General features: G+C 38.7%; 1 protein-coding gene across 2 annotated transcripts; it reads left to right on the top strand.

Moving 5' to 3' along the window:
* The first annotated feature begins 2,258 nt into the window (after nucleotides 1–2,258).
* Nucleotides 2,259–4,747, top strand: LOC308401242 (uncharacterized protein). Of its 2 annotated transcripts, XM_080889375.1 has the most exons (6): nucleotides 2,259–2,286; nucleotides 2,358–2,504; nucleotides 2,913–3,087; nucleotides 3,232–3,397; nucleotides 3,550–3,585; nucleotides 4,437–4,747. In XM_080889375.1, exons 2-4 carry the CDS (start codon nucleotides 2,450–2,452, stop codon nucleotides 3,395–3,397), a joined length of 396 nt encoding a protein of 131 aa, XP_080745501.1. In that variant the 5' UTR covers nucleotides 2,259–2,286; nucleotides 2,358–2,449; the 3' UTR covers nucleotides 3,550–3,585; nucleotides 4,437–4,747. The 2 variants fall into 2 exon arrangements, with proteins under 2 accessions (XP_080745501.1, XP_080745500.1); XM_080889374.1 differs by lacking the exon at nucleotides 4,437–4,747 and having other exon boundaries at nucleotides 3,550–3,813.
* The last annotated feature ends 4,103 nt before the right edge of the window (nucleotides 4,748–8,850 follow it).

Raw genomic sequence — 8,850 nt, 5'->3', positions numbered from 1 at the left:
CTACAAAGGAGCAGCATGGTGGTGCAGTGGTTAGCACTGTTAGCCTGTCTGTGTGGAGTTTACATGTTCTTCCCATGTCTGCATGGGTTCTCTCCAGGTCCTCCAGCTTCCTCCCACACTCCAAAAACATGCAGTTTGTTGGGTTTGGTTAAGCTGGTGTATCTCAATTGGATCCTCACGCTATGGCAGCTTGGATAGCCCACCTCCGAAACACCATAACAGTAAATTGGATAAGTGAAAGAAAATGGATGAATGGATAGTTTTCCAACACTGGTGTTTTACCGGGACATTTTAAAAAATTTAATCACTGTAGCTAGCGTACAGCATTATTGGTACATGCTGCACAATCAATCCTCAGTCAAAACAGTGCTTGCTTGTGAAAACAAACCAATCTGTACAAACCTCAGCCCCATCTGACTGAAGAAATGAATAAGCCTTCAGTTTCATATATTTGAGTCTGAATGCACTGTCAGCATGTGACGTGTGTTATCGCCACCACTTTGTAACTGAGAGCAGCGGGTGGTCGAAGCTTGTTCTGAGTGTCTTTCTGAGAGGTCTCACCTTGCGTGCTGCTGTGATCTGTTTTTTACAGCTTCAGGAACTATGCCAGTAGACTGTGGACAAACATCAATTTGAGCACTTTATTATAGTTAGGAATTACAAAAACTGTTTAAGATATCATTGTCTCTGGGATTAGCAATAAGAAATTAGTTGGTTGTTTCAGTCACGATAAAGGTCAATGGAAAGATATAATATGCAATTCTAGGTTGCGGGGGAGAAGTTTTAGTGCTCATAAAAAATCAGAGTGAGAGAGAAACTGATGAAAGGGGGGTATCATCAAGATAATTGTCAGGAATGAAGAGATGAATACGAATACACAGACTGAAAGCTTTTATGCCAAATGTTAAAGTGACAAAGTGCTCTTGAGGAAGAGAGGAAACATAGTCAAACACAGCTTTTTTTGCTAAACCCCACCTAAAGGACAAAGTGCTCTTCAAGTATTCTGAGCTACTGGCAAACACTTGTCGTGCTCACACGCATGCACACACACTTTCATCCAGTGCTGTGTGTTTAGAAAGCTCTACAGATATATGACACTCACCTGAACTCCATTCAAACATGCACGCACACACACACAAACACACACACTTCAGCTTCTAGGAAGGGATTAAACTCAACCTCCTCATACTGTACCTTCACTGTGCTGCATGTGGCTCAGCTGGTGTTAAATCGGCACACACTTACACACTCACACACTGCCTTGGTATTACTTTTACTTTCAGTGCCAAAAATAACCACTGTGTCATGTTGAGAGAAACATAATTTTTTCATAGGCACAAACTAGTTGTGGAATACTTCACTGTGTTTATATTTCATAGAAATACAGTATGCACTCATAGCTGATCACTGTTGAGTGGATTAATTTTGAATGCAAGACTTCACTGTTAACCTTTGCTGTATTTTTCACAGTAAAATACCACAAAATGCCCAGTAACTTACCTGAAAACATTTCTACAGTTAATTACTGTAATTTGCTTTGCATTATGGGTATATTAAGGTTATTTACATTTACTTACTGTATTTTTTAAAATTGCGGTAGTAGTTATACCTACCGTTAACACATTAGCAGTAGTGCTACTGTATTATGTGATTTGAATGGTTCATCATACTGTTTGTGTATTTTTACTCTTTCAGTGGTTGGTTGCAATAGTGCATTACATTTTAACTCTTTCACTGCCAACCATTTCCAGATTTTCCTCCAACCTATGCCATTTGTCAGTATGATACCAGTGAAAGTATTATGGTTTTGACTTTTTAGGGGACTTGCCTGTGTGTAAGGTTCAAGAATTCTGATCATCTAATCTGCTGCATGCAGTTGTATGCACATGCACAGCTGCTGCAAATGTGTGCTTGCCACTGCGTTGCCAAAGGCGAACTTCAGTCAGTGGAGAATATTGTAATAATTTGGCGGAGGCTTCTCAGTCGAGCAGTAACTGAATTGCTCATTTACTGAACGTGCAACATGTACAGAACTCTTCTGGGAACTAGTCAACCCAACTTAGTGAAACACACACTGAATGCATGCTGGCCCCGCCCACCCACCTATCTCTACCAACCACCACTCCATATCCTGACTGACATGACCTGTGATCCAGTGATTGACAGGAGAGGAAAGACAGTCCAACTTTGTTAACTCTTCATTACGATATGCTCGAGAGGACAAAATATTTTGCACCTCGTTATTGTTGGACCTCTGTGTGGAAACTGCAAACGGGACGTCATAAGGTAATGCAAAGGACTCTCCTAGGTAATGCAACATTAAATTAACAATTGTCTCTCTGTCTTTTCTCGCCCAGTGTGGTGCATTGCTGTTCTCCTGCCCTTGCTGGCTGCGCTGACAGTGTGATGTAGCCTCAGTGTTTGTGTTTTAAATGCTTTTTCCACCAAGATGTCTGTTGAGAGAGAGATGACCTTACCCATCACACCAAGGGTAATAGCGCTTGGTAAGTAAATACTTTCAATCCTCTTGTAATATTTTTGTAAAAAATCTATGTAATTATTGTGGTATTTGTACCCACAACAACTTACTTAACAGGGGTTTGTCTGTTTTATATTGTATAAAAATAGAATACACACAGTTTGCTGCTGTTTCTCTTATTATTTATTATACACAATGACCAACAGGAAAAAACAGCCTAACATTTCAGCACAGGCCAAAATGCCAAAACATTAGGCAGTTTTTTCCTGTAATTGATCATAATTTTCATTACATAATAAATAATAAGAGAAATAGCAGCAAACTGTGTGGATTCTATTTTTGTACAGTGTGAGGCCTGCTATCCAGCATTCTTGTGGAAACCTTATTTGTAACGGTGAGCACATTGTCTTATTGGACTCTTGTCTGTTTTTAGGGAATAATTTCATGTCTGCAAGCCGCTGGATGATCAGTTTGGAGGGCAAGGCATTTTATGAGCCTGAGCAGATGCATGACTTTGCCAGCACCCTTGCTGTCTTCTTTGCGTCATACTACGTTTTCAACCTTGAGTATCAGGAGTCAGCGTCCATCACACAGGAGATGATACAGAGGTAAATACTTTACACCATTAAAGCTTACACCATTTAAGAATGAAATATATGTGATAGCTTGACTACAGTTGCAGAAACATATAGGTGATTGCTGTAATGTATGTTTTAATTTTGAAATTAAAGCAGCCTTTTTTCCGTTAAAAGGTTCTTTGTGAGGATCAATCCAGACATGGGAACAAAATGCCCTGCAAAACTTGGTACAAGCTGCAAGACAGGTCGTGTCGTAAAGAGGAAGGTTACAAGCATCAGCCCTCGGATCACCACCTTCCTCCAGCGGCTCTCTGAGTTTGAATGGAGGACTTCCAACTAGGTAAGAATACAGAGATGATAATATCTTTTACATAGCTGATAATTATATACATACTGTACACACATCCATACAACAGTATGAATGATCTCAGACAGATGTGAACAAGTGAATAACCTGAGCAAACATGAATATTGATGATGTGTCTTTGACAGGTGGTGATAAAGACTACACTGAACCCGACCATCCTGGTAACGGAAATCTAAATCCCATGTCACATTCTATTTCCTGGGACCCACTGATAATTATTACATTTTGTAAATGATTTTTGTTTTACAATTGTAATAGTTTATTTAATGTTCATGCTGGTGGGTTTGTCCTGTTTTTAGTGGAATGAAAAACTGTTTTCCTTAAAAAAATCAGACACAGAAAGGTGAAGGACTGTGTAGTTTTCATGTACACTTCTATTTATTTTGGTTATTGACATTGTTTTTATTCAGTTGAAAAATGTTTTTGTTAAAAAAAATATCAACAATAAATGTTGGTTTAATTCACTATTCTGAGACTACTTTATTGAATTATATTGTTTTTTGTAAATGTTCTTATATTGAATATGAATGTTAACATTATTTTTATTTGCTGTAAAACACAATTACAGTCTAAACAAATTATACTGTACACAATTACAGTGTTATACCATAAACCACATTTGCAGTACAGTGATACTATAAAACTTAATCACGGTAAGTCTTTCTAACTGTAAACCACGTTTACAGTAAAGCTGTTATACTGTAATATATGTTTACAGTAAAGTGGTTGAACTGTAAAACATCACAACAGTAAAGATACTGTAGATCAGTAATTACAGTAACTTACTGGCAATAGTGTTGCCAGTAAGTTGCTGTAAAAATACAATAAAATGTCTAACAGTGTTGCTTCCGCACACACGTTCTTCTCTTTCTGTCCCACGCATATACAAGTTCAGAACAAGTTAAGACACGAGTAGAGTACAGACATGTTGTTCGGCTGTTTACAGTGGAAGCAAGCGTTTCATTATTCATGTTGATTAAAGAACATCTCTGTTTTTGTGTTCCACTAACAGGCCAAACAAGAGGACAGGAACAGAAGGAAAACAGTAATTGTCTTCATTACCAGCAGCCTTCATACGCTGCGCAACACACACTCAAACACATTCAGCTTACTGCTTACCATGTTTAAATGACTGACAGCTGAAACTGGCATTGTGTTGAGTTGCTTGGAGTATTCCTTTGTCTTGATTGTGTAGGTTTGTTCACAATGCTGGCTTGGTTTCTATTCAAATCTAGTGCAAATTTTAATTGAATCTGCAGAAAATCTGCAAAAGAGAACCATCCACAGCTGTTGTGCATAAATAAGAGGTTTGCCTAATTTTTTTTTAAAGCAGCAATAATCCAGTTGAAATTAAACCAACCAGCTGAAGAAGAAGAAAATATGATGCATGTATGACATTTCTGTGTGTTTCACCTATTAAATTCAGAAAGTTTCCTTTTCATAATGCACATGTTTGAAGGTTTTGTCTGCAACAACAAGAGAAGACACTTCAGTGGGCATTTAAATAGATTAAGCAATGCTATTGTTCATTTGTACAGTAGTACTTTCATTATGGCATTACTAGAAAAGGGCTGGGATTAGATAACATCAAAAAAAGACCCCATTCTGAAGAATGTTTCATGGTTATTAGATATTGTTTCTGTAATTAAGTTTTAATGAAAACGTGTGTGCTGAAAGTTGCACCCATGATAAAATTCTACTACAACACCAACTTATGTATAGCATAATACCTATAATCAATTCAGAGGGACATACAGTACAGTACATTCATGTTGTAGTAGTGATCTTGTGAATGTTTGGTAAAAAGCAGGTGCTCATGAATATTCAATAAGAGGGGAAATTGTCCAAATGTGTGCTGCTTTTCAGCCTAAAAAACATCCACATGTATGTATTTGTAGTTAACGTATACGGGATGAAAATATGTTTCCATGTATACTGCCACTGGTGTGAGTACTCGTGTTTTCTTCTGTCGACGTTTCAGCTATTCAAACTGTGTCATAGGTTTGATAAACCCTCTTCTCTTCAAGCATCTTGTCTTTCATTAGTATGCATGGTTGGGTTCACCATTGGTTCACAGAATGAATGAATGCAGTAAACTGTAAGAGCTGTCTTTGTGCCAGCAACATTGCAGTCATTTTGATTTCTCAAGGTTATTTTTCTCTGATATGCATCCAAGAAATGCCACTGTGTTGTGACAGCCAACAATGAAAGAGAGTGATATTATACCCCTTTCGTCAAACTGACAGGTCATTAATTATTCATGAGCTCCGGAAGTAGGAAGTAATTAAGTAATAAAAATATGATATTCATAAAAATATGATATTCATAAAAATATAATTGATTATTTAGAAAGTTTCTTATATATCAAAATAGCATTCTTTTATTTCTTTAAGCAATTAAATTTTATTTTTATTTTTTTATGCTCAAAAAACGCCATCTGGTGGCGGGTCAGTGTGTGTGTGTGTGTGTGCGCGCGCCCGGGCGCGCCCGAGGCTGTGTGTCTGGGCGCGCGGGGGCGCGCCCGTGTCTCCGGACCGTGCTCTCTCGGGCTCCGTGCTCATGTGTTTAAAAATGTATTAAACCATATTAAAATTGTTTAGTTAAACTTGTGCTTTTGTAACGTTCAGTATGGCCACAAACACATGCTGCATGCCTTGGGGGAAAACTTTATTTCGATTTATATGCAATGGCGTGTCCAGCGGGGTGGCCTGGGGGGGCACAGGCCACCCCCCAAACCAGACTGGCCACCCCAGGTGCCACCCCAAAGGCAAAACAATACAATTCAATCAAATATCAAATGTCCGATTATGTTTTCACGGTGACGCTCAGATATCCGAGTGTAAGTGAATGCAGCATCGGCTTCTGCGCTATGCGCATCAGGTTAGCAAAGGTAGGAGAGCCAAGCACGAAAGAGGCACTGCAGGAAACAATTTTTCGGTGAAAGAAAATGAGGACAGAATAAATGTCCCGGTAAGTAATATCAAGTTTGTTGAGTTTAGTAAACTTCGGTGAAATCAGAATACCAAGGAAAAAAATAACACTTAAAGAATTATTGCAGCCGTGGAATATTTCAGACAGTATGCTACTGAGGGCAGCTAACATAAGAGTTATGAGTTATAAGATATAATCTACGTCGTAACATTGCTGTATGGAGCTGCAGATTTGGTTGCAGGTTAACATAGCTGGACTGGCCATCGGGCATACCGGGCATATCCCCAGTGACTTATTTTTTATTTTTTTTTGTAATGGCATGAACAATGAGAGGTGGTGGATTGGCCAGATGCAGGTCGATGTGTAGAAATAACTCCGTTGTTTGGTGGTGGCTATGACGGGGCTTCCACAGAGGCAACAGGTGGATGAGGGAAGGGGAGGCAGGAGGAGAGACCCGAAGCAGCCACCAGTCCGAGTGTCAGGTGAACTGAACTTCAGGTAAGAAGTTATGAGCTGCAGTCTATCTGGGTCAGATATAAACCAAGTTTAGGTGGAGTTTATTTTCATGTTGCTGACTTTTTACTGTCAGTTGCAATAACTCATACTGCGTTCTAGCCAGTTTGACAGAGTTTCTATACAGCTGGGTGGGTGCTATGATGTTACTGATAGTGAACTTTATTTTATTCATAAGGTTAGTAGAGTTGCCAACGGCTCCTTAAAAAAATGGAATGGTCCCTCATTCAGAGAAAATATTACGCGTTTCGTATTGAGCTGAGAAGAGACGCAGTTTGTCCCGAACTTTCGCTATAATGAAAAAAAGACACAAAGCTGGATTTATTCTGTCGTAACGCTGCACAGCTGCCTCTTCTTCTCTCATTCTCTCCCCCTGCCTCTCCTGTTTCTACTTCAATCATGAAACTGATCAGTGATCAGCTGATCGGCTTTTCTCTCTTGTTTGTTTATCGACCACTTTGCGCCAGAAACAGGAAACCAGCAGATGTCGCGCTAAACAACAGCAGCACGTTTAAGCTTGATCAGCTGTTGTTAGAATGTATTTAATATTAATTTCTAGTATCAGCTGATGTTTGCTGGAGCCACAGCTGTAAAGCTGCTGGTCATGATGTCTGTTTAGATATGTGGTGAGAGGGAAACATGAAGATGAAACCAGGAGATGTCCTTACTGAATCATCAGAGCTGAACAGGTGATGGAGAAACAGGTTTACCTTTTAGGTGACATGGATGAGTTGAAGTTATGAACTGTTTCTGAGAGACAAATAACACCAGGATCCTTTTTTTATGTAGCTGACAGCTGGTAACTGTGCAGGGGCGGGTCTAGCAAAGTTTTGCCAGGGGGCCAGGTAGGGCATTAACAGGGAAAGGTGGGGCACAAAGAAATACTTTTCTTTCTTATTCTCATTTAAAATACCTAGTTTTTATTAAATAATTATCTAAATCTTACAACCAAAGTTTTTATCTGACGTAAAATGTATAGAAATCATACATATACCAACAAGACTGTACATCACTGTCACAACAGGGTTTGTTTTCAGTCAAAGTCTTTATGGCTTTACTACCTGGTGGGTCGGTCTGTAGTAAAAATGCCCAATTTTTTTGTCCCAGTCCAGCCCTGCAGGTTAATACTGGCAGTGTCACCATGCCAGCTGACTGTATTTCATCATCAGCCAGTGTTGTTCTTTATCAATATTACCAAAGTTTACCATAAGGCAGCATAGAAAGTATTTACTTGCTTTCAGGTTTTATTCAAATGTTAGTCTTTTCAGTTGTTTCCCCACTTTTTTCCTGTTTCAAAATCAAACACCAGTTTGTGAGAAGATTATCTTCTTTTTTTAACAGGCAGATAAAGTTTTACATTGGAACTGGCTAATTTGTCAATTGTTTGTTACAAATGTTCGTATTTTAATTTTCAAAAATGTTTTTGCCCAAAACATATGTGCACTACATGTCAATAAAAATACTATGCAAATATTGATGTCCTTGACTGCTGAATAAACACTGACTGATTGTATCTCTTGTACTTTATCAACGCAGTATCTAAAAACTTTGCACCGTAGTGGTTAAAATCTCATTCTAATAAGAGTTAAAAGTGCATTTAGTTATTAGGTTTATAGGGTTATTGAATTATGGTGAACGGTTGGTAGAATTTTTTTTTTAAACATTATCTGCCAATTAAATCTGCCACCCTTCTCCAAATCTGTGCCCCTACCTGGCCCCCCCAACAAACATTTTCTAGACACGCCACTGTTTATATGCATTTGTAGATTTAGAATAAAACTCATACTCAGAAAAAACTCGCGATCCCCTAACCCTCCTTAGACACATAAGCAGGGAAAACTCCTTAAAAAACCCTCCGCGTTTTCTCCAAAACCCTACAATAACTTGTTAGGGTACCCCCTCTATTCCCAAAACCTTATATTCGATAACAGGAGAAATCCTGAAAAAATCCTTAGTCTTTTTTCTCAAATTCAGCGCCCCGC

Source organism: Rhamphochromis sp. 'chilingali' (genome assembly GCF_963969265.1).
Source record: "Rhamphochromis sp. 'chilingali' genome assembly, chromosome: 8".
NCBI classification, from domain to species: Eukaryota; Metazoa; Chordata; class Actinopteri; order Cichliformes; family Cichlidae; genus Rhamphochromis; species Rhamphochromis sp. 'chilingali'.
This window is presented reverse-complemented; position numbering and strand designations above follow the sequence as displayed.

Bases quoted from the DNA above. Each gene is read 5' to 3' on its own strand.
- LOC308401242 (XM_080889375.1), top strand. From the start codon at position 2,450: ATGTCTGTTGAGAGAGAGATGACCTTACCCATCACACCAAGGGTAATA. The intron at 2,505-2,912 runs GTAAGTAAATAC...GTCTGTTTTTAG, and splicing joins ACCAAGGGTAATAGCGCTTG to GGAATAATTTCATGTCTGCA. The intron at 3,088-3,231 runs GTAAATACTTTA...TTCCGTTAAAAG, and splicing joins ACACAGGAGATGATACAGAG to GTTCTTTGTGAGGATCAATC.